This window comes from Festucalex cinctus, chromosome 18 (assembly GCF_051991245.1).
Source record: "Festucalex cinctus isolate MCC-2025b chromosome 18, RoL_Fcin_1.0, whole genome shotgun sequence".
Classification (NCBI taxonomy): Eukaryota; Metazoa; Chordata; class Actinopteri; order Syngnathiformes; family Syngnathidae; genus Festucalex; species Festucalex cinctus.
In genome coordinates this window covers 11128578-11153673 of record NC_135428.1, presented here as the reverse complement: position 1 = coordinate 11153673, position 25096 = coordinate 11128578, and the positions used below count along the sequence as shown (strand labels likewise).

The following is a 25096-nucleotide window of genomic DNA, read 5'->3' as shown; positions in this document are numbered from 1 at the left end:
AAACGATGTGATGGACCGCGTCTGCCCAGGGACCACCTGTTGGACACCAGTTAGTCCAAATATGAATAACCGCAACAGATTGAAGGATTGTCACTTTCTGACGTTGGCAAAGTAACTTTGAAGACTTCCCAAACAAGCAAATTGCAACTTACGTGATTTGAAATTTGATGAACAGCTAAACGTTAGCGTAAGCATTAGCGTAGCACTCAACATGACTTTTATTTTCAATGCAAACGTTGACCTGAAGTGGACTTGAATCGGACCGGACGGAATCTGTTTGATGATTATTTGGGCTGTAACTTCTTCCAGCAGCAAGACGATGGAGAGTCAACAGAAAATTCTGACTCCAGTTGTTCATTCAATGAAAGAAGCTGTTCAAAGTAGAATACAAAACAGATTTATTGCTACATCAAGCAAATACATGCAATTGCTGCTGTTCAAGGGTTACTAAAAAAAAAAAAACAATTAAAAGTCTAAAAAATAAAATAAAAAAGGAAACGTGTCCTGAGGTTAGTCCAACATCAATCGGCCACCAAGCGTGGAAGTCTTCACACAAACTCCTTGGCGGGACTCCCAGCTTTTGGGGCTGAGTATTTAGCGGCAGCGTATCGCTCGCCACCCGACGACGCCGACGTCGGCGAGCATCGGCAGCCCAGGAGGGCTCCCCCTGTCATCAGCAGTCCCGAAGCCCCCCATCCCACGTAGAGGCAAGCCCCCAGCTCCCTCCTCTGGGCGTCGGACACCGCCGGGTTGTAGAAGTCGCGGATGACGGCGTGGGCGGGCAGCGAGGCGGTCACCAGGCACAATACGCCGCTCAGCGCCAAGAAGGCGCCGGCCGCCGCAGCTACCCGGGCCTTGGCGCCCCGGTCGTCCACGCAGGTGGTGCACTTGCCGCCCACCGTTGACAGCAGCAGGCCCAGCAGTGCCAGCAAGATGGCGATGACCGCCGTGGCGCGCGCCGCCTGCAGGTCGGGCGGCAGCGCCAGCAACGAGTCGTACACCTTGCACTGCATCTGGCCCGTGCTCTGCACCACGCACGTCATCCAAAGGCCCTCCCAGATGGCCTGCGCCACCACAATGTTGTTGCCCACGAAGGCCGACACCTTCCACATGGGCAGCGCGCACGCCAGGATGCTGCCCGTCCAGCCCAACGCCGCCAATCCGATGCCCAGAACCTGCAAGCCCAGAGACGTCATCGCTGTGTGAAGGGGGCCCCAGCGCCAAGGCACCCATTTATACAGAGGGTCGCCCCTCCCCTTCAGAACGTTCGTGAAGAGGCCACGCCCATGTTGGCTGACCCTTCAGGAGGTGGGGTCAACCTCCGCTTATCGCCAGGGAGACGCTCCAGTAGAGCCACTTGCAGTCTTTGAAAATCTGAAAAAGAGGCATCAGTCAACAGTTATCTTTACAATAGCCTTTTCATTTGACCATTTATGACTGAAACATTTTTTTAGCACCTTAGCTGTTCATGATGAAAACTCATGCAAGCTTCAAGCCAGAACTGAATTCGGGTTCAAATTTTTATTGTTTTATTTTTTTTATATATCACTCACTCACACAAGCTTACATCATGTAAGACACACATGGTCTCCCAGGCAGAGAGGTGAACCCACGCCAACTGGCACCAAAGGCAAGTGACGGTTCCACTCCTCCACCCGGAGCCCAAATTAGGTTCGAATTTTCCGCCCTCTGCTTAGGGATGTGACGTCATGTGCGCGTGTTGTGAGGAAGGGAAATGCAGTTTCATTTTTGCGGCCACATGTGGCAGTAGTCTATGTTCAGTCGCTTTCAACGTCGCTTGTAAATGTATATACAAAGGTTAAATGTGCTTGCGTCAAGCTCTTCCTTTATCACTCCTGTTCGAGCTTGCCAGAACTGAAAAAATAAAATAAAAAAATAAGTCTTCTGGTAAGTGTTCCGTGGTGCTGCTTTAAGCATTGGAGGTGCTCGCATCAATGTACAAGATAGATTAAAACAACAACAACAACAAAAACTTTCCACTTCTTTCCTCAAACATATAATTTAAATTGTCAGTGTACCGGCAGCTTTTCCAAAATGCTTTCCAAAATAAGAGTACATGTGTAAATATCATGATGAAACTCAGGTCGAAATTCCAAGAAGTTGGACAATTTGATGTTAAAAAACGTATTAGTGATCAATTGTTGATTAATCAATTGTTTATCTTTTGCTGCATATTTCGATTTAAAATGCTTTTCCTGCAGTCGATCTACTTTTATTTAATTTGCTAAAATTGCTTTATTTATGTATTTATTTATTTATTTAAGTTCATGGTTGATGACAGATGTTGAATCAAACGTTTGATTGAATTGTGAATGTATGGGCGACTCGCCACCTTTGGATCAGCTGACCTTTTTTGCACTTCACCTTCTTGTCTTGTTTCTCCAAAGGTGTGTGTGATTGGGCCTCCACACACAGGTGTTTCCAATCTCCGTTCAGGCTGCTAGCCAATCAACTGGATCCTGCCAGGTGCTTAAGTACCAGAGGTGGACAACGACCAACAACATCACGCTTCCGTCAAGCATCCTCACACGCACGTTTTACCCTCACGCACTAACCGAGCAGCAAGATGACGTCAGCAGGCATGCAGCTGTTTGGTGCGTTCCTGGCAGCGTTGGGCTTGGCAGGCGCCATCGTCACTTGCGCGCTACCCATGTGGAAGGTGTCGGCGTTCATCGGCAACAACATCGTGACGGCGCAGGTGTTCTGGGAGGGCCTGTGGATGAACTGCGTGAAGCAGAGCACGGGCCAGATGCAGTGCAAGGTGTACGACTCCATGCTGGCGCTGCCCCGCGACCTGCAGGCGGCGCGCGCCCTGGTGGTCATCGCAGTCCTGGTGGCGCTGCTGGGCCTGCTGCTGGCCGGCGCCGGCGGCAAGTGCACCAACTGTCTGGAGGAGCGGGCGGCCAAGGCCCGCGTGGTGGTGGTGGCCGGGGTCGCGTGTGTGGCGGCCGGAGTGCTGCTGCTCATCCCCGTGTCTTGGTCTGCTCACGTGGTCATCCGGGACTTCTACAACCCGCTGCTGGGCGACGCGCAGAGGAGGGAGCTGGGCGCCGCGCTCTTCGTCGGCTGGGGGGCGGCCGGCCTGTTGCTGATCGGGGGAGCGCTGCTGTGCTGCCAGTGCGCCGGGGCTCGCGATGGCAACTACTCTGTGAAATATTCTGCTCCACGATCTACCGCCAGCAGGGGAGCTTACGTGTGACTTTTTGACCTTTTTTTCTCCTTTCTATTTTTATTTTTTTTATTAACATGATTTGGGACTTTTAATAAATTTCACTTTTTAAATCGTAGCCACCTCAGTTTCCTCTTCAATTTATATAGGTTTAAGTCCACATGTTAAACATTTACTTTTGAACTCTTGATCAGTTACTGTTGGGACGCTAGGGTTCAAATTCCCAAATTGAAGCAACCTTTAATATGCTCAAGGCTTAAATTAGGCCTATAGCATTTTTGTGCAACGAGATAAGTGTGTATTTGGTTTGTTTGCATTTAAATATTGCAATCTCGGTTACAAATGCAATATAGGTAAAGTTTCGGCCTCTATATTCCCTTGTGGGCACGTTAGATGAAATGTCATTTTGCATCAAAAGGGCCTCAAGTTTTAACTTTAAATGTGTTTTGGAAAGTGCTAAGTGTGGGCCATGACTGAATTATGATAGATTTCAGCAATGGGACAAACCGTTTTAAAATGTTTGTTTTAAAAACATGAGTTAAAACTGACGTGCTCTATGTGAAGGTCTGAAATCAAAGTTGATTAGCACAAGCTTGCCAATTGCGCTCAAGTGTGCAGCAGGTGCACTTGAGTGTTAAGTCACCCTTCTAATTGGCCGTTTTTTTTTTTTTTTTTTTCTTCTCCCCCTCCACAAATTATTGCATAAGGGGTATATGCCATGGAAGAGTCGATGGATAGTGGCAATCAACAAGAAAGCTACTGACAGCCCAAAACTTTTCATGGCTTTGCAGCTTTTTTTTTTTTTTTTTTTCACCAGGTATGTTCATACATTTTAGTCAAATGTACACTTACAAACTCAAAGATTGTAACAGGGCTGTCGAATTACGTGTTTCAAATCACAACGATCGTTAATGTGAACGTGGCTGAGCCACATAGTTGGCGTCCACTCCAACTGCACGCACAACTCTTGTCTTTTGTCTTCATTAGTAGGTATTCGGTAAAAAGCAACATTTGGTTTACTCCTTTGCCTGTTTGTACAACCGACCGCACAGCAAGATATGACTATTTCATAATTGAATCGACTAGAGAAAGGACTTCACGCTGTACAAGATTCAATCCAGGCAAGTGGGTCTTTTGCCGTCCATAGTTCAGGAGAGGGCGTTCCATGGCGGAAGTGACGTCACGTGCAAATGGTCAATACCCCATTGCATTGAAGGCAGCAGGTGCAGTGACCGATCCGGTCCTGCAGATGGTGCTGTTGTGCGCCAAAACGCATATTCAAAGACAGAAAAACAAAGGAGAAAAAAAAAATAAACCTCACGGCACACACCGAAGTAGGCTATCACATATAGCATTTAATTGTTGTGCCTCCTACTTGTCACTATCTGTCAGTGGCATATAAAGACGACTTTGGGCCACCGGAAATTGAATTCAAATTCCACCCATATGACTGAATGTAGTTTGACCGAATGTAATTATTTTTGGATTGTTTCAGTGAAATTGCTTAATTTTCACGGCACAGCTGATGAATTCTAGTGAGCTGCCATAGTGCTGGGGTTAAAGATATAAAGTGTGTGTGTGTGTTTTTTTGTTTTTAAATCATATAGACAGCAAAACAATCTACAGAATAGATCAAATGTGGAATAGCAAAATATAGAGAGAGGCCTATCCAAACACAGGAAAAAAATGAGCAGGCCAAAACAAGACTTTTGTTTGGAACCGTTTAAGATTTCATTTAGCACCTCCTCTGATTGTTGTGAGCAATCAGGTCGAGCCAGAAAGGTGATCGTCCTCCCTGCTTTGTTTGTATTGGGACGTCGCAAAAGAAGCCAAATTGTTGACTCGGGATGGGTGTGGCCACACCAACAACTCTGAGACGTCTGAGCACGTCGCCGCAACAACACGACGGAAGAGGAAGATGCACACGCAGCTGGTGGGCGTGCTGCTGGGCCTTCTGGGGCTGCTGGGCACAGGCCTGATCTGCGGGCTGCCCGCCTGGAAGGTGACGGCCTTCGTGGGCTCCAACATCGTGACGGCGCAAGTCTTCTGGGAAGGCTTGTGGATGAACTGCGTCATCCAGAGCACCGGACACGCCCAATGCAAGGCTTACGACTCCGTTTTGGCTCTGCCTCGTGACCTGCAGGCTTCACGGGCGCTGGTGCGTATATGCGCACACCCTCCGCTGATTACTATACCCACTCGGGGTCCTATAGGAGTAGGCTGAAAAGTGTACTAGTGCTCTTGAGCAAGGCAGCAAATATTATGCAACCTTCCCGCAGGTGTGCGTGTCGTTGGGGGTGGGCGTGCTGGCGGTGGGCCTGAGTGTGGTGGGTGCCCGCTGCACGACATTCCTGCGTCACGATTGGCCCGTCAAGAACAATGTGGGCCTGTCGGCGGGCGTGGCCTTCGTGCTGGCCGGCATCCTGTGCCTGATTCCCGTCAGCTTGTCCGCCCACTACATCATCACGGGCTTCTTCAACCCGCTGCCCTCCGAGGAGCGGCGAGGAGAGCTGGGCGCCTCCATCTACGTGGGCTGGACCTCAGGGGCGCTGCTCGTCATCGGCGGGGTGCTCGTCTGCTCCGTCTATAGGTGTTGATGGCACACACTTGTTTTGGTGGCAGCTTTTCCAACTTTTTAGTGCACTAATAGCACCAACTGTAGTAAAAGATTGTTGAGGTCAGATGATGAAAGACTAGAAGCCAAAAAAAAAAAAACATACTGTCCTCTACATTGTGCCCTGTAGCGAGTCAGCCATTTTGTCGTGCTGTGGCTGTTAGCCCCCACATATGCGCCGACATGAGCTACGAATGACCCGACTTACAAGTCAAACAAGCTCATCAAAAAAGAGTTTCAATGTTGCCACTTCCAGCTGATGTTAATCTAATACGAAATAGAAAACAAAGACACTTAAACCTTTTGGATTTCAAACTGGCATACTAGTTGCTTGAGACAGGCACGCTAGCTTAATGCTAAAAAGAACGGAAAATGTCAGCAACAGACATTTGAATGCAAATGTGGACCAACGCATGTCGATAGATCATATAACAATATACACGGGCATATATTCTTTATCCTTTATTGAAAAACGACTAAAATGACAGCATCTTATGGAGTCACAGCAGAAGTAGAAGAAAAAGAAGTCTGTTCTTCTTGGTTTTTGTGTCTGTATGACAGTGCTGCCTCCTAGTGGCCAATGCAGGCATAGCTGAATCACATGAAGCAAGAAATGTTTCATTCCTTACATTTATTTTTGTTATAAGTCTGTGTTTACAATATTATACAGTACAATATTAGAGTGATAAAACATAAACATGATTTTAAAAAATGTTTTAGGGGTGGAGACTTGAACAGATTAATGGCTTTCCATTCATTTCATTGGAGAAAAGTGATTTCAGATGTGAACGTTTTGAGTTACAAGCATGCTCACAGAAAAAACTGAACTCGTATCTCAACTCGCCACTTTAGTGCCCTGAAGGTAGCCCACAAAATTCATCTTGATAAGTAGTCGACATATTCCATCATTCATTGTACCTACAGAAAAGGAATTTTTCCCGTTTCGGGCTATTGTTTGATTTCTGGCACAGGATCATTTTATGAGTTTTTGTCCAAAATTGTCTTTTATTTAACAAAGTTGAGCAAGACACTCATCTTAAAATAAGATGTCATTATTTTTACTTTATTAGTTAGATATGTATTTTATATCTGTTGTAATGATGCCACAGCAAGGCCGTTGTTAACGCCTGTTCAAAAGTACCTCTCATTTGGCATTTGGGAAGCAGTCACCTCATTTTGATTTGCAGGCCACATCCATTTTGTGGGCTGCATGTGTACCGAGCTGCATTTTGTTTTGGTATTTTTTGAAAATGTGAATGCTTGTAAATAAAAGATTATTATTGTCAATTTAGCTGCACTTTTATTTTATAGTGAATAGTATCCCATTTCAAGTGACAGCAGTTTCAACCTCCCAGTCACTGGGAGGCGCCAGATGACACCCAGCTGCTTGCATGTAGATTGCTAATCATCAATTTACCAATTATTCAACAAGATCTCTGTGTCAATTATCATTCATTGAATAGATGATTGCTTTTTTAAAATGAATTAATACATTTTGACAAATCAATTAAAAATATCCCTGCAAAATTATTAACATCTCTTTGGTGGGCCACATTCAAGAACGTGAGTGACAACTCATTAACCCCCACCCCCCACCCCCCCACCCCCACACACACACACACATACACGCACACACACTGCGTGAGGGAGAGAACAGGAAGCAATGATGTCGTAGTGTGAGGCTCCGCCCCCCTGAGCTCCCTACAGAGCAGGTGTGGTCGTTTGCACCTGCCCTCGCTTGAATCCCTCTCAGGTGACACGGAACACTTTCAAAGCCCAAAACAGCAGAGAGGAGAACGCGTCACATCAACAAGGAAGAAGAAGAAAACGACATCTGAGGTACGTTATGGAAAACAAACGAGACGATCTCAATCTCATCCTTGCGTTTAAGCACTCGATTGTCTTTGTGAGACATTTGTGAGATACAGGCAGTCATGACAGAAACACCTGACCAAATGCTAGGATATAAATCAGCATGGGTGGACTTGATGTATCCTGTAACCAGATTGGGGTTAGGTAGGTGCCGGATTAGGTCTTCCTTTGAAACGCTTGCGGGTTTTTCCAGTTTAGCGGGTGCCGTCAATTTGGACATCTATGAGTTGCTGCCTTTGAAAGCTGTTTGAGATTAAGATGTTGCTTACAGTCACTGCGTTGCTACATTGGAGTCAACTGATGCGTGTTTGGATGAATTATCGGTCCAAGACAAGCTTGCCCTTTGAAGCGAACAATTCCCTTCCTAGCTAAGCATAATTGTCTCCGCCAATGACAACTGATTCGTGTCGCGCAAACACCATCCGCAAACACTCCTTGGCTAACCGATGTCTGGCCTTCCACTGCAGGCGGTCGCCATGGCGTCGACGGGCACACAGTTGCTGGGGAGCGGCCTGTGCCTGCTGGGCTGGGCGGGCGTGATCATCAGCTGTCTGCTGCCCATGTGGCGGGTGACTGCGTTCGTGGGCAGCACCATCGTCACGTCGCAGACCATCTGGGAGGGCATCTGGATGAGCTGCGTGGTCCAGAGCACGGGCCAGATCCAGTGCAAGCCCTACGAGTCCATGTTGGCGCTGAGCGCTGACCTGCAGGCGGCCCGCGCCCTCACCGTGCTGGCGGCAGTGACCGGCGCCGCGGGCCTCGTACTGGCCTTCGTTGGGGGCAAGTGCACCCGCTTCCTGGATCAGGAGGCATCTGGGTCCAAAGGCAGGGTGGCAGTGTCGGCAGGGGCGGTTCTGATACTGGCGGGATTGTTGTGTTTGATTCCCACCTCGTGGGTGGCCGGTGCCGTGGTCCGGAAGTTCTACAGCGCCGCCATAGATGCTCAGCGGCGTGAGATAGGCGCCTCTCTCTACATTGGCTGGGGGGCGTCCATCCTGCTCATCCTGGGCGGGGGGCTGTTCATCAGCTCCGCGTGCCCCCTCAAAGGGCGCATCGCCAACAAGAGCCCATCCGTTCGATACCTGGTGGTCCGCTCGTCCACCGGCTCCCTCCGTAGGGTTCCGGCCACGAGGCCCATGGGGACGATTTTCAGCGGACCTCCCAGCTACCGGCCGGCTTCCACCAAATCTGAGCCCCCTGGCGGAACCACTTGGGGGTATGCTGGTCAGAACTCCGAGAGGTCCTGGGCACCGTCCACTAAGTCTCAGCTGAAGCGAATGGACTCTGCGCCCTCAGAGCAAAGCGACGCACCATCTGCCAAGTCTCAATTGAAGCCAGACAAGCAGGACCACAAAAAGGCTTTGGATTCTGACGGGAGCCAACATGAAGATGCAACCTCCAACCCTTCAAAGACCTACCTTTGACCTGGACCTGATACCCCAAAGATCTGGTCTAGTTGTCTCTTTGACATGGACAGATCAAAATCCTACCTGGGCTAGCTCTTATCTGTATACTCCAAAGACCTAGACCAACTATTTAACACTTCAAAGTCCTACCTTTGATGTGGACTTGATCATCAAAGACCTGAATCAATGTTATATGATACATCACCGAACTGGACTAGTTGCCTCTTTGTCATGAACTTACTCTATTTGACGGATCAAAGTCCAACCATTGACCTGGGCTACATCTTATCTGTATCCTTCAAAGACCTAAACTGCTTGTTTAATACTTGAAAGTCCTACCTTTTGATGGCTACCGTTTGACCAGGTCTAACTCTTTGGGTCTACTGTACATCGAAAACCTCTGACTACATCTTTGAACTAACTGTATTTCAGTTTTAAAGTCCTACCTTTGACCTGCGCTAACTCTTTCCTGTATACTTCAAAGAACGTAGACTAACCTAGTCCTACTTTTGATGACACCTGACCTAGCAATCTCCTCAATGTGGACTAACTAATTGACAAATCAAAGTCTTACCACTGACCTGTACTAACTCATCTATCTCATCAAAGACCTAATAAGACAGTGGCGAGGCCGGCCATGATATACGGCTTGGAAACAATGTCACTGAAGAGACAACAGGTTGAGGTTGAGGATCTGTTTAGGGGATCTCAGTCAGGAGGACTGACAAGGTTATTTGAGATGCTTTGGAGAGAACGGTCTTGGATGGTTTGGACACATTCAGAGGAAATTGAGTGAGTATACAGTATGTGTTAGAAGGATGATGAGGATGGAGCTGCCAGGTAAGAGTCCCGAGGAAAGTCGAAATGAAGCTTGACACGTGGTGAGGGAAGAGAGGAGGATGCAAAAGATAGACTTCCACGGTAAAAGGATAACACACTAATGAAACAAGCCCAAAGGAGGAGAAGAAGAGGAATCAAAGACCTTGACTATTTATCAAGTCCAAGTCCGAACTTTTGACACGGACAACTCTTCACAGAACTAAAGTGGTCTCTTTGACTTGACCCAACTCGAGTTGGTGTTTTGGTCTTTTGAGTCTTTATTTGTGTTCTGTGACAGGAAGTGTGTGACATATGACCTCAACTTTGCATTTAGTTCATGTCTGTCAATGTGTGATTTTATATAAAAAGTAAAATGTGACATTTATAACTTGTAACCTCTGATATGATTTTTTTTTTTTCTGCCCAGAGCAGCTGTTGTTTAAGAACTTTCTTCACACATCAATGTGCACTTAAAAATGTTAGTAAACATTGAAGTAGTGTAACTATGTTCGTTTTGAATCGTTTGTTTTTCAACCAAATCTATTTAGAATGAAGGCCAGTAAATATTAGGAGAGAAGATGGCTCCCGCGTCCTGAAGTCGTCATGATGAGGTTTGCCTGCGGCTGGTCAAACTGGTTTAACAGAAAGTCCTCTGCTGTGTTTGTGGATGCTAAAATGGTTTCACTTGACATCCTTTGCTTTTGCTTTCAGTCACATTATTAGTATCATCACTCCTTTTTTCACAATACTAATCCCGTCACTATTGCTCTTCTGTGTTTGTGGACGTTAAAATGGTTTTGCTCATCAGCTTTTGCTTTCGCTCATCTATTCTTTTCCAGCTCTGAAATCCCGTCCCGGTGGACTTGGACCACTTACCAGCCAATCACGGGGCACATACAGACAATCGCGCATTCCTAGCCACTTGAGGGACAGAGGGAAAATCGGCTAACATGCTAACTACATACAAACTCCTCTCAGGAAGGGTGGAGCAGAGATTCAAACGCAGGACCTTTAGAACTGTTAGGCAGACGTGCTCACCACGAGCACACCGGGCTGCCCTGCTTTTGTCTAAAGACAGTATGTGCTTTCAGTTTCTGAACTGGATCGTACTGACATGTTGCTAATATTTTCACCCCCTTACAAATAAATAATTGTCAGACAATGGCTTGAAATTGGATCATTTCGCACGGTATCGTCGTTGGGAATCAGTCAAGTAGATTCAAGTACTGATCACCTGACTTAGCACGCTTGCTGTGTGCACTTGCTCTGTTACTAATCACAGTACTGCAACAAGTTTCTTCTTGTCAAAGTACAGTACAAAAAACACTCTTTTAAAGTTTGTCATTCCAATTTAGTCAGTCAAGCAGGTGCAGGACAACTTGAATTTGTAGAAGTTATATTTATTCATGCACTGTGTCTTATACATAATACATGCAAGTACCATGCTAGTGTACAAAACTGCGAAAGCTGTAGCTTTGTCACGCATGTACCAGTGCAGTGGAGTGTGGTATGTGTTAGAGCCTTTGAAAGACATAAACACATCCAGGGATGTATCCTTTCTCGGAGTCGGTCACCGCAAGCTCCCACTCTCTCACTTCAGTGACTTCCACGCGACGCCACAGTCCCTCCTCCTCCATTTGCTTCATCTCACCCTCCAAGGCCACCTTGTAGCGGATGTTGTCACGGTTACCCCGAGTGGTCATGCAGATGAGGCCTCCTGTGTGCTCACAAGTCAGATTGAGTCATGAAATGCGTCCAAAGCGTCGATGGAGCCCAAAGCGTCCTCACCCTGCTTGGCGGCCTGGCACAACTCATGGATCACCTTCACTGGAACGTGACTTGCACTCAGACCGCCAGTAATCATCACTACATCAAATTCACCTGCAGGGGGAGACAATTACAGATGAATGCCTTCACCAGGACACCTATGACAGTCGTCAGCACCTGTTTATCATGAGGATACTTCAAAGCATACAATTGTATAGTCCACTTTTTACATAGCGTCACATTGTCACCAACCAGTTGACGGGTGACTACTTTTCAAGTCCTCAGATTTCCCTAAGAATGAAGAATTGCACGTTGTGCTTCACTCCTGTGAATGTAAGTAGCTTCTGTGTCAGAGTTTGGGCCGCAACGCCGGCAGTAAGTCGGATTCGTTTCAGGTGAAAGTTGTAGTGGTGGTGGAGAATCTACTGATATGTAAACATAAGCCAAAGCCAACATTTTCAACATGTTACCTGGCGGGACAGGAAGCGGCTGGTCTCCTCCCAGCGTGGCCATCTTGAGTTCCTGGTACAAGTTGCTCTCTCGGGCACGTTTCAGCATCCCCTCGCTGGCGTCGACACCCACAAAGCGCTCGAATCCCTCCCGCTTCATCTGTGCCACAAACGTGTAAATTAATCATAACTTGGACTTGACGTAGATGGATTTTGTCACGTAACTCCCGGTGCCCACCATCTTGGCCACCATGCCCGTGCCACAGGCCACATCCAACACCGACGCTGCTTGGCGCTCGCCACTGAAGTTGGCAGCGAGTCGGGCCACTCCCAGACCAGGTGCGTTATACTCAAGAACTGCAACATCCTGTTGAATGGAAACCAGCAATGAGTAAACAGTTTAAATGTAATTGTGTAGTAAAAATGTCTCTTATTGATATTATCCGAATGTGGGTTTTGGGTCATTCTAATTTGATGTGTGAGGATTATTTTGATTTTAAAATGTGTATTTGACTACTATAACTATCTGCCTGGTTTGCATGCTAGTCAGTAGTCACAGGCAAAAGCAATACAATACGCCGTTTGTTTACACCGCCATAAACGAAGCATTTGCATTGCGTTGCCCGGATGTTCTCAGAAGGTGGCGCTATTAGGCTGTTTTGAAAAAGGAAGACAATACATTAGTTACAGTCATGTTGGCAGATTATGTGTAGAGCAACTGATTTTTACTGGGTGTTTTTATACAATGCAACAAATATGAGTGCACTTTTTTCAAAAGAAAAACGCGGAGGGGGGGGGGGGGGGTGTAGGTTTTTTTGTGTGTGGTTGAAATTAAATACATTCCTATTCATTTCATTGGGTAAAAATGATTTGAGGTTGTTTTGAGATATAAGCGGGTCAGAGAAGAACTTGAACTTGTATCTCATGTCACGGCTACGCGTATTGCTTGTTTTTATTTAATTCTAAATATGTTTCATTCAAGTAATGTGGTGGCTGCTGTGGGGCGGCACTCTAGCGCCCTCTATTGACTAGCGGCCACGTACTGAACTCTGATTCTTGAGTGATTACGATTAGCGGTCATGTGCAGTGATTATGCAATCATTTGAGCACGTATGCGTGGTGTGATCTGTGATTGCGTTGACGACCTGCTCGTAGGTTTGGGCCCATCGGTTGTAGAAGTCGATGTTTTCCTCCGCGGAGCAGACACTGTGCACGGACAGGATGACGTCTCTGACCGTTTCAAACGTGCGCGGGTTCTCGGACGACATCGTGGACGCGCGCTCGCTCCTGTCAGGGAGACGTCAACTTGAAGACGCGTGGCAACAAGATATACACCATCCACATCGTACGCATGACATAAACATGAAAACAGAGCTTTAGTGTCGAGGTGAAACAAGCCGAGCCTCTTTGGAGCCCTTTAAAATGATTCCATATATGACGCCTTGTTGCAGACAAAACACGAAAAGGGCAACAAAAAAAAGTACACTCGCGAAGCAACATTAAAACGCTCATTGGTAAAATGTATCTTGATATTTTGTGGTTTACCTGGTAAGTAAAAAAAGAGACAGAGAGGGAGAGAGTCAACGTGTCCAGTGGAGTCACTTCAGAACACTCCCGTTAGTGCATTTCATGATAAGTTGAAACCGCAGATGGTTAGCATTCGGTCAGTTGGGGGGGGGGGGGGCAATTCAACAATAGATTATGTATTTCACCAGAGAGCTCGTTGCAGTGAAACGTTGGTGCTTCCGCCATGTTGAATGTGACAGATCCAATACCTCTCATTCACATACAAATGTATTTGGGAAATACAGTTGTATAGGCACCAAAAACGATAGGCCTACTTCACTTTTATCTCATGATTAGATATCTATCTATCTATCTATCTATCTATCTATCTATCTATCTATCTATCTATCTATCTATCTATCTATCTATCTATCTATCTCTGTGTTGAGTTGCAGTGATTTGTGTAGTGGGAAAAGGACAACAGAGAGGGACACATCCTTGGGGCCCTTGCTGCTGATGGTCTGTGTTGATGATGCTATCCGCGCATCATCCACCAACCTGTTTCCTCAGCAAAAACAACTGCAGGCAGTCCAGCATGTGGCATTTATAGAACTTCATAACCACAGATGTCAGAGCGACATGCCTGTATTCATTCAGTACCGATATTGCAGGTTTCCTGGGGACTATTGGTGGAGCGTTTGAAGCAGGCTGGAACCACGCAACTCCATTGATCTGTTTCTCTGATCATTGCTGTGTCAGTCAGGTGTTGTCAGTCAAGCGGGTGTAGAAAATGCCAGACAAATTGAATTAAATAGGATGCCGTTTATTCATGCACTGCATCGCAGTCACAGCCCCTTAAGACACGTACATGCAAACATGTGGTAGCATGTTAGAGCCTTTGAAAGAGATACACACAACCAGGGGTGTAATCATCCTCGTCGTCGATCAGACTACGCTGCAACTCATTCACGTCGGTGACTTCCACGCGACGCCACAGTCCCTCCTCCTCCATTTGCTTCATCTCGGCCTCCAAGGCCACCTTGTAGCTGGCGTTGTCACGGTTGCCTCGGGTGGTCATGGAGATGAGACCTCCTGTGTGGTCACAAGTCAGATTAAGACATGAAAAGCGTCGATGGAGTCCAAAGCGTCCTCACCCTGCTTGGTGGCCCGGCACAGCTCACGGATCACCGTCACTGGAGCGTGACTTGAACTCAGACATCCAACTAGCATCACAACATCAAAGTCACCTGCAGGGGGAGACAATCACAGATGAATGAATTCACAAGGACTTAACATGGCTTGACATTTTGACCTTGAAGTTGACGGATTTGAAAAACTTTACGATGTATTCTCCTTTCGTTTTGAGCGATCAAATTTCTTCACCTGGAGGGACAGGAAGCGGCTGGTCTCCCAGCACGGCCATTTTAAGGTCCTGGTACAAGCCGCTCTGTCGGGCATGTTGCAGCATCCCCTCGCTGCAGTCGACACCCACGAAGCGCTCAAATCCTTCCCGCTTCATCTGCGCCACACGTGTGCTTATTGTCACAACTTGAACTTTGAGTCTGTTTGCAAACAAACAGCGAACAACTTTACAATGGATTTCATCACGTAATTCATGGTGCCCACCATCTTGGCCGTCAGGCCCGTGCCGCAGGCCACGTCCAACACTGCCGCTGCTCGGCGCTCGCCGCTGAAGTGGGCGGAGACTTGGGCAGCCACCAGACTGGGTGGGCGGTACTCAAGAAGTACAGCATCCTGTTGAGTGAATGTTGCAAACAAGCAATTAGTCAACTGTGTTGACGTGTGACCTCATCATCATCATTTCTCCTCGTTCTTGATGAAGGGGGTCTCTTTTTACTGTACTCCCCTCCCACCCTTATTTTCCTGATTGCTGACTTGGTCTTGTGCAGTTTTTGTCAGACGATGCTAGAATTATTGATGCAGATGATGTCGCCTGTGTGATGTGTTCATGCGGTTCTGTCTATGACCTGCTCGTAGGTTTTGGCCCATCGGTTGTAGAATTGGATCTTGTCCTCCGTCGTGATGTTACCGCGCACGGTGAGGAGGGAGTCTTTGGCCATTTCAAATGTGCGAGTATCCGCCGATGACATGTTGCGTGCGCACCTGTCGAGCAGATGAAAAAGAAAAACAAGGACACACAATAGAAAAAGTATAAGCGCTCTCCTTGAATCGCCACTGACTTGAAGACAGGCAATCAAGATAAAGGCACAACTTCAGTGTGCCAAAGCCAACATTCTTTTGAGCTCTTCAAATGAATTACAGACACGTTGCAGCAAACAAAAAGTACAAAAAAAATCAGCATAAATGATCCTACCAAGTGGTAATAAAAAGGTTTTGTGGTTGACCTAGGTGAGTCAAATAAAACGTGAGAATCAACCTTCCGGTGTCGTCAGTACAGTCCAGCCAGCAGCTGCACAGCAATGTACGTCATAGACAAGTACAAGTTAAAACCAAAATTATTTGACTTCCTTCGGTCCAGGCGGCGCTGGATGATCTACCACTTATGTATGTTTGTGTGTGCGAAAAAAGACGTTGACGCCTACTAAATTCAAATAGATTCGCATAGATAATCACATGACAGAGGTCAGAGTCAATAATGCAAGTCAACAGAGTCAAGTTGACAAAAGCACAACCGAAACGGTACACAAACTTAACACCATCTTGTTGTTCCTTGTCAGGACAGCCACTTGGGCTTTCGTTTGAATGGCTTCCCCAGTACCATCTCAGTCATGTGCATACAACAGTTCCTTGGTTCCTATGGTTAAATAATTTATTTCCATCCTCAACTGGTCCGTGAAGCATTATGGTATGAGGTCGTCTCGCCAGGGGGAGAGGGCGGAGACAAGTCAGACAAGTCACGTTTTCAGCATGCACGAGTCGACTCAAGTGTACACACTGGAATAGCGGAACAAACAATAGAGGAATTAAGGGGATTTTCATTTTCAACCTGGATAGATTTTTATTTTTTGTTTTATAAAAAGTATGTTACAAGAAGTCAAGAGAGACTGCCTATTTTGTTTTTCATTAAAAAACAACTTTATTTTGATGTTAGAAATGCACTTTCAATAAAGTATTTGGAACTCCGTTTCTAATTTCTACCGCATTATTTTTATGTTGAGATGGTGTTATCGGCAGCTGGTGAAAGTAACTAATAAAGTAACTTTTAACCTAACTAAGTTACTTTTAAAATCAAGTCATCAGTAACGCAATTTAGTTACTTTTAAAACCAAGTAATCAGTAAAGTAACTAAGTTACTTTTTCAAGGTAACTGTGGCAACACTGGTAGTTAAAGAGGACATAAGGTAGTTGGTGTGAGAGCAGAGGATGCAGAGGACAGGGTGAGATGGAGGCAACTGATTCGCTGTGGCGACCCCTGAAGGGAAAAGCCGAAAGAAGAAGAAGGAGTCATTCAGTCCTGATATGGCAGGTTTCTTGCAGGGGACTGTTGGTGGTGTGTTTGAAGCAAGGTGGAACTTCCCACACCTCCACCCTCTACTCTCATGACATTGCAACATTGCTGCGTCAGTCAAGTGTTTGTCAGTCAGTCAGTCAAGAGGGTGTAGAAAAGTCAGACAAATTGAATTCAATAGGATGCCGTTTATTCGTGCACTGCATCACAGTCACAGCAAACAGCATACATGCAAACACGCGGTAGCATGTTAGAGCCTTTGAAAGAGATACACACAACCAGGGTTGTAACCATCCTCGTTGTCGGTCACATTGTACTGGAACTCGCTCACGTCGGCGACTTCCACGCGACGCCACAGTCCCTCCTCCTCCATTTGCTTCATCTCGGCCTCCAAGGCCACCTTGAAGATGGCGTTGTCATGGTTAGCACGAGTGGTCATGCAGATGAGGCCTCCTGTGTGCTCACAAGTCAGATTGAGTCAAGAAAAGCATCCAAAGCATCAGTGGAGTCCAACGCGTCCTCACCCTGTTTGGCGGCCTGGCACAGCTCCCGGATCACCTTCACTGGAATGTGAGTTGAACTCAGACCGCCAACAAGCGTCACAACATCAAAGTCACCTGCAGGGGGAGACAATCACAGATGAATTAATCTCGCAAGCCAGATTGATATAAATCATTGTGATTCACTCGAGGGAAGTTCAATCTGGGACTTCACTCGACAGATCCGTTCAGGAAAGGAGGGACTTGCTGTACAAAACTTCGATTTGATTGGATGATGGCATCTTGCACGTTTCTATTGACCAATCAAAGTAATGGATGAAAATGTCGTCTTCCATGTCGGCTTAGGGACAGGGGGAGGGAAAGCATGAATATCTTTCACCAGATATCTCGCTGTTCAAATTCAACAAGGAAACGGTGAGTAATTCTGTGAGAACAGAATTAATTGCAGCGTCCATTCGCCTGTTAGGTTTGTTTGTTTCCCCCCACCATCGGCGTTTATTGGTTTCATCCTGCCCTACATGGTCCGACCTAAAAAAGGTTGTCTGTAAACGTATCAGCGGGAGTGGTACGAGATGTATTCTCTGGAGTTTGTCAACTCATGAGTCACAAATATCGCAAGAATTCAGCTTGCTGGAAAGGTTACAAACAAATGCCTTCACAAGGACGTCATATGGCTTGACCTTTTGACCTTGAAGGATTTGGACAACTTTTCAAAGTCCTCCTGTTTCGTTTTGAGCGATCTAATTTCTTTACCTAGCGGGACAGGAAGAGGTTGGTCTCCCACCACGGCCATTTTAAGGTCCTGGTACAAGCCGGTCTGTCGGGCATGTTGCAGCATCCCCTCGCTGCAGTCGACACCCACGAAGCGCTCAAATCCTTCCTGCTTCATCTGCGCCACACGTGTGATAATTAATCACAACTTGGACTTTGAGTCTGTTTGCAAACTAACAATAGCGAGCATCATTGCGATGGATCTCTTCAGGTAAATCACGATGCCCACCATCTTGGCCGCCAGGCCCGTGCCGCAGGCCACGTCCAACACTGCCGCTGCTCGGCGCTCGCCGCTGAAGTGGGCGGAGACTTGGGCAGCCACCAGACTGGGCGCGCGGTACTCAAGAAGTGCGAGATCCTGTTGAGTGGATGCCACAAACAAGCAACGATCAAAACAAGCACTGCAAAAATTGAAATCTTAAGTAAGATATAATTTGTTAAATTTAACCCAAATTTGCTTATTTAGCTCTTATTACTTAATTACCTTATTTGATCAAGCAGTCTTGGCATTGAGTGTTAACAGGCAGTTTTAACTTATGTGTGGCTTAAAACAAACCTTTTCCACATTTTAAGATGGCTAACCAACATCAAAAGCCCTGAACAAGGGTTTCCTAGTTGGAATGGAATGGAAACGGTGGGGTTCGTTATATTTACCCAGCTCCTTTTTACTATTTCTAGAAAATGCCATATCAGCTCAGTGGCCTAGTTTTTGAGAATCTACCCTCAGCCTGGGAAATTGTGATAGTGATAATGAAAACAGGACTTGTTACCTCCCTGCTTGATGCTAAGGTTAAGTTGGTCAATTGAATATGTATGTTTTTTAAGAAAATGATTCGATGTATTAAAGCTTGAAAAAGGTTGTTTTTAGTCCAAAAATACTATGTATTTATATATATCCATCCATTTTCTTGACCGCTTATTCCTCACAAGGGTCGCGGGTGGTGCTGGCGCCTATCTCAGCTGGCAGGGGACACCCTGGACTGGTTGCCAGCCAATCGCAGGGCACACAGAGACGAACAACCATCCACACTCACAAGCACACCTAGGGACAATTCGGAGCGACACACACACATATATATATATATATATATATATATAACATCATGTAAGCCACGCGTTCTCCCAGATGGAGAAGTTAAACCACGCCAACCGGCACCGAAGGCAAGTGACGGTTCCACTTTTCCACCTGGAGCCCAGATGCGAAGATTATTGATGCAGATGATGTGGCCTGCGTTCTGTCCTTGACCTGCTCGTAGGTTTGGGCCCATTGGTTGTAGTATTGGATCTTGTCCGCCATCTTCAGGTTGTTGCGCAGGGTGCGCATAGTGCCTTTCGCCACGTCAACGGTGCGAGTGTTCTCTGACGACATGTTGCGTGCGTGCCTGTCGAAGCAGATGAAAAAGAAAAACAACATGAGAAAAGTATCAGCTCTCCCCTTGAAACGCCACTGACTTGAAGACTAGGGATGGGAATTGATAAGATTTTTACGATTCTGTTTTCGATTCTGCATAACGATTCAATTCTTTATCAATTTTTATGTCTTAGTTGTATCTGCAAACAAGACACATGTTTGAAAGTAACATGGCCTTACAAAACCAACATTGAAGTTTTAAGAGGTCCACATTTGAGGACTGTTCAATGGGGTGCCAGAAAAAAAAGATTTGAAATTTGTCACGCCGCCACCGGCGTGACGGCCCATGCTTTTATTTTCATAGTCATGTTTCCTGTTTTATTTTGATATTCTGATTCCCTTCTCACCCCAGGTCACTTGCCCTTCCTGCCGCTCCCTAATTACCGGTTCCCTCCCATGATTATCACCACCTGTCACCAATCAACCCAGACAATAAAAGCCACCTGCATTCTCCCCTCAGGGCCGAAGTGTCACATCTCAGTGCATGGAAGCGTCCTCACAGCCCTCGTACCACAGTCCTTGTTTTTTGCTTTGCTTTGCTTTGCTTTGCTTTGCTTTGCCTTGCCTTGCCTTGCCTTGCCTTGCCTTGCCTTGCCTTGCCTTGCCTTGCCTTGCCTTGCCTTGCCTTGCCTTGCCTTGCCTTGCCTTGCCTTGCCTTGCCTTGCCTTGCCTTGTCTTGTCTTGTCTTGCGCCCTTAGTTTGCCCCTTGTTTTCCTCCCTAGTGGAGGGCTTTCTGTTGTCCCTGTTTTTGAGTGCCCTTTTGGTATCTCCAGTTTGGAGCTCTTTTTGTTCAGCCTTTTTTCCCTCTTTAAGAGGCGATTTGAGTTTCCAGTCATTAAAGCTGCAGCCTTGTTGGCCAACTTTATACCTGCATCTGAGTCCTACCTCCTCTCGTCGTGTCACCTCCCTTCGATGAAATATCCAATTTGCAAAATTGAAAGGTTACCCTGTTGTTAGCTTTTCTTGGACGATGTCATTAAAATTTCGAGTGTAGCGCCAATTTTATTGCTCGGCGCGCTTGGAAATGTCGCACGCGTGGTGATGTCATCATCCCACACAGAACCAATAAGAGAATCGGTAGCAAAAACAGCAAACGATGTCAAGGAATTGAAACACTGGGAGCCAGTTCTCAACAAGAACCGTGTTTCAATTCCCATCCCTATTGAAGACAGGCAATAAAGGTAAAGGCACAATTTCAGTGGGCCAGAGCCAACATTCTTTTGAGCTCTTCAAATGAATTCCATATAAGACACGTTGCAGCAGATGAAACACGAAAAGTACAAAACAACAACAACAGCAACATACATGTGCATTTGCTCTTACCATTCATCAATCCATTTACTGAACACCTTATTCCACACAAAGGTCGCAGGGGTGCTGGAGCCTATCCCAACTGGCTTCGGGCAGTAGCCAGGGTACACCCTGAAAAGGTTGACAGCTAATCGCAGCATTTGCTCTTATCAATTGGTAATAAAAAGCTTTTGTTGTTGATCTTGATGCGTCAAACAAAGTGTGAGAGTCAAACTTCCGGCATCGATAGTACAGCCCAGCCAGCACTTCTTGCTATGTACGTCACAGATTACAAGTTGAACCCAAGATGGTAACAAGTTGAAAAAAGATGACTTGGCTTCCAGCACGCCCACAGAAAGTGAAGTACATTCCGATGGAAATTCACTTTGCCAAGAAATGTCAGCACAGCCGCCAATGAACTGTCCATGATTATTTTATTACAGTTTTTACAATTGCATAAACACTAAAAACAAAAGCACATACATAATTACCAACCCCTTATACAGAAGGAGCAAAACGATGGACCAGATTTTCACCACTGTAAGCACAAAGCCAGCTAAACACTTTTTTTGTGCAGAACAATACGCACAGCGATTTGCGAAACACTGAACATATTTTTACCCGTGAGACACAGAGGTATGTCATAATGTTACTTCCTGGTAATTTCAAAGCACTGACTGACAAATCACCGCACGCCTGAACCAGTTAATTAAAACACACGCACATTCGCTGTTTCAACACAACTGTTTTGTTGTAGGCGAACCGGTCAGGTTTGAACACTACAAAAATGCAGCATCGAAGTTCACCTGCTTCAACCAAAATGGAAGAAGTCAGAGGAAGAAAAGTGAGTGTGAGATGGGGAATTGGTGGAGGATAAGCAGGAGGTTGTGAAAAACCTGAACGAGGAAAACGTCCTCAAAGAAGAGGACCATATTTGTCAAATGAAATTTGTATCTGTCATGGAGGCTAGACTACAAGTCCAGCGAGATTTTCACCACTGTAAGCACAAAGTCAGCTAAACACTTTTTTTGCAGAACAATACATGTAGTGATTTGCGAAACACTTTTATACATTTCTAGTCTAACTGTCTGACTTGTAATCTGACTTGTGACCACACAGGAGGTCTCAACTCCATGACCACCCGAGGCAACCGTGACAACGCCAGCTACAGTCTAATGTCATAATGTCACCTCCTTGCAATTCCAAAACACTGACTGACAAATAACCACCCACATGAACCAGTTAATTAAACACGCGCACGTTAGCTGTTTCAACACATGATTGCTTCATTGTAGACAAACCGATCAGGTTTGTCTGCACTACAAAAATGCAGCAGGTAAGTTCATCTGCTTTCACCCAAAATGGAATAAGTCAGAGGAAGAAAAGAGAGTATGATAGGGGGAATCCGTGGAGGAAAAGCAGGAGCTAGATGTTGAGGAAGAACTGAAATATGAAGAGAACGTCCTCAAAGAAGAAGAGGACCACATTTGTCAAATAAAAGTTGTGCAACACTATTTGATGTCATCAACCATGGATTGATGCTGAGGGAGGCCTTCCTACAAGACAATGGGTTACAAACAAACTAACAATCAATCGATCGATCAATCAATCAATCAATGATCAAGATATATACCATAAACATCGTACGCATGACATAAACATGGACACACAGCTTTAGTGTAGAGGTGAACCAAGCCGAGTCACTTTTGAGCCCTTGAAACTGATTGCATATGTGACGCCTTGCTGCGGCAGTCAAGCTTTTGCCAAGCAAGCGGGTGCAGAAAATGCTGGACAAGTTGAATTCAGTAGGATGCTGTTTATTCATGCATTGCATCACAGTCACAGCCCCTTAAGACACATACATGCAAACATGTGGTGGCATGTTAGAGCCTTTGAAAGAGATACACACAAGCAGACAAGACACGGGAAAAAAACACCAACAACAACAAAGAAGGACACTCGCAAAGCAACTTTAAAACACTCATTGATAAAAGGGATATTTTGTGGTTTAGCTGTTGTCATCATTGGAAATATGCTAGTTTGTGTCTTGATTCCAGAAAAACAGGTTTGATGTGAAATGTTTCATATTTTGTTGTTGACCTGGCAAGTAAAGAGAGAGAGAGAGAGAGAGAGAGAGAGAGAGAGAGAGAGAGAGAGAGAGAGAGAGAGAGAGAGAGAGAGAGAGAGAGAGAGAGAGAGAGAGAGAATCGTGCGCGTCCCGTAGAGTCCATTCAGAACACTGCAGTCCAGTCTGTACAGTTCATGGCAACTTGTCAATGGTTCTCATTCGGGCGCCTGAAGGGGACACGCCCTTGCCACAAATCGAAATAGATTCCGTCTTTCTTGAACTAGCTCACTGAAGAGAAACGTCACTTAGGTCCGTGTGCCAACAAGCTGTTCCAGGATGAATGCAGTCCAATGTTGACTGTGTCATCTACTGACCCGTTTGCTCAGTAGGCAAACTGCAGGGGGTCCAGTAGGGGACCAGTGATGCTTTCTAGGTGGTCTAGCATTAGGCATTCAAAGGACTTGCGCACCTGTCGAGCAGATGAAAAAGAAAAACAAGGACACACAATAGAAAAAGTATAAGCGCTCTCCTTGAATCGCCACTGACTTGAAGACAGGCAATCAAGATAAAGGCACAACTTCAGTGTGCCAAAGCCAACATTCTTTTGAGCTCTTCAAATGAATTACAGACACGTTGCAGCAAACAAAAAGTACAAAAAAAATCAGCGTAAATGCTCCTACCAAGTGGTAATAAAAAGGTTTTGTGGTTGACGTTGGTGAGTCAAACAAAGCAAGAATCAAAATTACCAGTACAGTCCAGGGATGACTTCCCACTCGGGAGACCATGTATATATGAGTTTGCGTGTGCAAAAAAAAAAAAAGATGATTTGACTACTTCCACGCCCACAGTCAGTAAATTTAAATAGATTCCGATGGACAGTCACTTTGTATGCGCGATATTGAATGTGTCACATCTGTCCCATCAAATAATAATAATGAATATTAATACATAAGATTTATATAGCACTTTTTTGGACACTCAAAGATGCCTCACCGTGGATACATTATTCAAGTACTCACACATTCACACTTTGCTGGCGGTAAACGTACATAGCCACAGCTGCCTTGGGCCAGACTGACAAGAGGTAAAAGTCAATCATGCAAGTCAACAGAATCAAGTTGACAAAAGCACACCCCAAACAGTACACAAACTTAACACCCTTTAGGGCAGACTGTCAGAGGTCAGAGTCAATAATGCAAATCAACATCAGTGGTGAATAAAGATCCTTGGAGAAGTGGGTGTACACTAAAATTTTATTTATTTATTTAGTTAGTTAGTTAGTTAGTTATTCATCTTACAGTTTTTCCTCCATAGGTTTGGCACAGTTCTTGAAACTGAAATTACATTTTCAAAACTGCATGCTCATTTGGCCAAACAGACTTACATTTGTGCACAACCTATCAGTTCAAGAGCAAAAGCACATTATCTATCCCAAAACTGAACCCCTCTGGTGTCAGGGTCTGATTTTTTATTTTTTTTTGCTAATCTGTACCCACAGTTTAGCCATCTGTACCCACAGTTTATGGTACGTGTGTATGGTAGAAATACATGTTTAAAATAATGGATGCTGTACTTCGTTCTCTGCTGCTTTGGAAATAATTGCATTGTTGACGTCACTAGTTGATCAGCTTCATTCATTCTTCGTTCTCCCCTACTGCATCATTTATAATGGCAAATTTAGTCTGCACCCTGTATACAGATTTACTATAAAATATTGCATCGTATCATCTAATATACATTTCTGGTTGAATAGAATTCATGTTTCAGACCGTGTCACTTTCAGATGAAGCTCCAACTGACTACTGTTGTAAACTAATTTACTCGGCTAGCTTGGGACTTTTAATATAAAACAAAACAGTTACTTCGTTTGATGACCTTCATCTTGAGAGCTGCTTCCTCTTAGTTATCTCAAATTTGGCTCAAAATTGAAGTATTTTCACGAGACCAAATTAACGTTCGCGGTCACCAGCGTGCCAACAACCTGTCCGCTTTGTGTTTATGAA

General features: G+C 45.6%; 7 protein-coding genes across 9 annotated transcripts; 3 read left to right on the top strand and 4 right to left on the bottom strand.

The window, feature by feature from the left end:
* Positions 1-521: 521 nt before the first annotated feature.
* Positions 522-2419, bottom strand: LOC144006761 (claudin-4-like). The gene is made up of 2 exons (XM_077505779.1): positions 2386-2419; positions 522-1374 (listed from the first exon to the last, which is right to left on the bottom strand). The coding sequence occupies exon 2, from the start codon at positions 1194-1196 to the stop codon at positions 549-551; it is 648 nt and encodes a 215-aa protein (XP_077361905.1). The 5' UTR covers positions 1197-1374; positions 2386-2419; the 3' UTR covers positions 522-548.
* Positions 2420-2513: 94 nt separating this feature from the next.
* On the top strand, positions 2514-3308 carry cldnd (claudin d). The gene has a single exon (XM_077505781.1). It carries the CDS (start codon positions 2588-2590, stop codon positions 3218-3220), a length of 633 nt encoding a protein of 210 aa, XP_077361907.1. The 5' UTR covers positions 2514-2587; the 3' UTR covers positions 3221-3308.
* A 1407-nt stretch (positions 3309-4715) lies between these two features.
* Positions 4716-7091, top strand: LOC144006398 (claudin-4-like). The gene is made up of 2 exons (XM_077505225.1): positions 4716-5348; positions 5470-7091. The coding sequence occupies exons 1-2, from the start codon at positions 5109-5111 to the stop codon at positions 5785-5787; spliced, it is 558 nt and encodes a 185-aa protein (XP_077361351.1). The 5' UTR covers positions 4716-5108; the 3' UTR covers positions 5788-7091.
* Positions 7092-7473: 382 nt separating this feature from the next.
* Positions 7474-10404, top strand: LOC144006172 (claudin-4-like). Its single transcript, XM_077504889.1, has 2 exons — positions 7474-7643; positions 8144-10404. The coding sequence occupies exon 2, from the start codon at positions 8153-8155 to the stop codon at positions 9098-9100; it is 948 nt and encodes a 315-aa protein (XP_077361015.1). The 5' UTR covers positions 7474-7643; positions 8144-8152; the 3' UTR covers positions 9101-10404.
* An 881-nt stretch (positions 10405-11285) lies between these two features.
* LOC144006173 (methyltransferase-like protein 27) lies at positions 11286-13785 on the bottom strand. The gene is made up of 6 exons (XM_077504890.1): positions 13663-13785; positions 13263-13404; positions 12356-12484; positions 12139-12277; positions 11690-11782; positions 11286-11618 (listed from the first exon to the last, which is right to left on the bottom strand). Exons 2-6 carry the CDS (start codon positions 13383-13385, stop codon positions 11416-11418), a joined length of 687 nt encoding a protein of 228 aa, XP_077361016.1. The 5' UTR covers positions 13386-13404; positions 13663-13785; the 3' UTR covers positions 11286-11415.
* A 664-nt stretch (positions 13786-14449) lies between these two features.
* On the bottom strand, positions 14450-16107 carry LOC144006585 (methyltransferase-like protein 27). 2 transcript variants are annotated; one of them, XM_077505503.1, is made up of 6 exons: positions 15959-16107; positions 15612-15747; positions 15250-15378; positions 15007-15142; positions 14778-14870; positions 14450-14715 (listed from the first exon to the last, which is right to left on the bottom strand). In XM_077505503.1, the coding sequence occupies exons 2-6, from the start codon at positions 15732-15734 to the stop codon at positions 14513-14515; spliced, it is 684 nt and encodes a 227-aa protein (XP_077361629.1). In that variant the 5' UTR covers positions 15735-15747; positions 15959-16107; the 3' UTR covers positions 14450-14512. The 2 variants fall into 2 exon arrangements, with proteins under 2 accessions (XP_077361629.1, XP_077361628.1); XM_077505502.1 differs by having other exon boundaries at positions 15612-16097.
* Positions 16108-17226: 1119 nt separating this feature from the next.
* Positions 17227-25087, bottom strand: LOC144006266 (methyltransferase-like protein 27). 2 transcript variants are annotated; one of them, XM_077505025.1, is made up of 6 exons: positions 24956-25087; positions 19571-19706; positions 18554-18682; positions 18307-18442; positions 17578-17670; positions 17227-17506 (listed from the first exon to the last, which is right to left on the bottom strand). In XM_077505025.1, exons 2-6 carry the CDS (start codon positions 19691-19693, stop codon positions 17304-17306), a joined length of 684 nt encoding a protein of 227 aa, XP_077361151.1. In that variant the 5' UTR covers positions 19694-19706; positions 24956-25087; the 3' UTR covers positions 17227-17303. The 2 variants fall into 2 exon arrangements, with proteins under 2 accessions (XP_077361151.1, XP_077361150.1); XM_077505024.1 differs by lacking the exon at positions 24956-25087 and adding an exon at positions 21059-21549.
* Positions 25088-25096: the final 9 nt, after the last annotated feature.

Bases quoted from the DNA above. Each gene is read 5' to 3' on its own strand.
- LOC144006398 (XM_077505225.1), top strand. From the start codon at position 5,109: ATGCACACGCAGCTGGTGGGCGTGCTGCTGGGCCTTCTGGGGCTGCTG. The intron at 5,349-5,469 runs GTGCGTATATGC...ACCTTCCCGCAG, and splicing joins TGCAGGCTTCACGGGCGCTG to GTGTGCGTGTCGTTGGGGGT.
- cldnd (XM_077505781.1), top strand. From the start codon at position 2,588: ATGACGTCAGCAGGCATGCAGCTGTTTGGTGCGTTCCTGGCAGCGTTG.
- LOC144006585 (XM_077505503.1), bottom strand. From the start codon at position 15,734: ATGTCATCGGCGGATACTCGCACATTTGAAATGGCCAAAGACTCCCTC. The intron at 14,871-15,006 runs GTGAAGAAATTT...CTCCCCCTGCAG, and splicing joins GCCGCTTCCTGTCCCTCCAG to GTGACTTTGATGTTGTGATG. The intron at 14,716-14,777 runs GTGAGGACGCTT...GTGACCACACAG, and splicing joins GTGCCGGGCCACCAAGCAGG to GAGGTCTCATCTCCATGACC.
- LOC144006172 (XM_077504889.1), top strand. From the start codon at position 8,153: ATGGCGTCGACGGGCACACAGTTGCTGGGGAGCGGCCTGTGCCTGCTG.
- LOC144006173 (XM_077504890.1), bottom strand. From the start codon at position 13,385: ATGTCGTCCGAGAACCCGCGCACGTTTGAAACGGTCAGAGACGTCATC. The intron at 12,485-13,262 runs GTCGTCAACGCA...TCCATTCAACAG, and splicing joins GGGCCCAAACCTACGAGCAG to GATGTTGCAGTTCTTGAGTA. The intron at 12,278-12,355 runs GTGGGCACCGGG...TTTGTGGCACAG, and splicing joins CGGGCATGGTGGCCAAGATG to ATGAAGCGGGAGGGATTCGA.
- LOC144006761 (XM_077505779.1), bottom strand. From the start codon at position 1,196: ATGACGTCTCTGGGCTTGCAGGTTCTGGGCATCGGATTGGCGGCGTTG.
- LOC144006266 (XM_077505024.1), bottom strand. From the start codon at position 21,186: ATGCTGCGATTAGCTGTCAACCTTTTCAGGGTGTACCCTGGCTACTGC. The intron at 19,707-21,058 runs GTAAGAGCAAAT...CTGCTTCGACAG, and splicing joins AGTAAATGGATTGATGAATG to GCACGCACGCAACATGTCGT. The intron at 18,683-19,570 runs GTCAAGGACAGA...TCCACTCAACAG, and splicing joins GGGCCCAAACCTACGAGCAG to GATCTCGCACTTCTTGAGTA.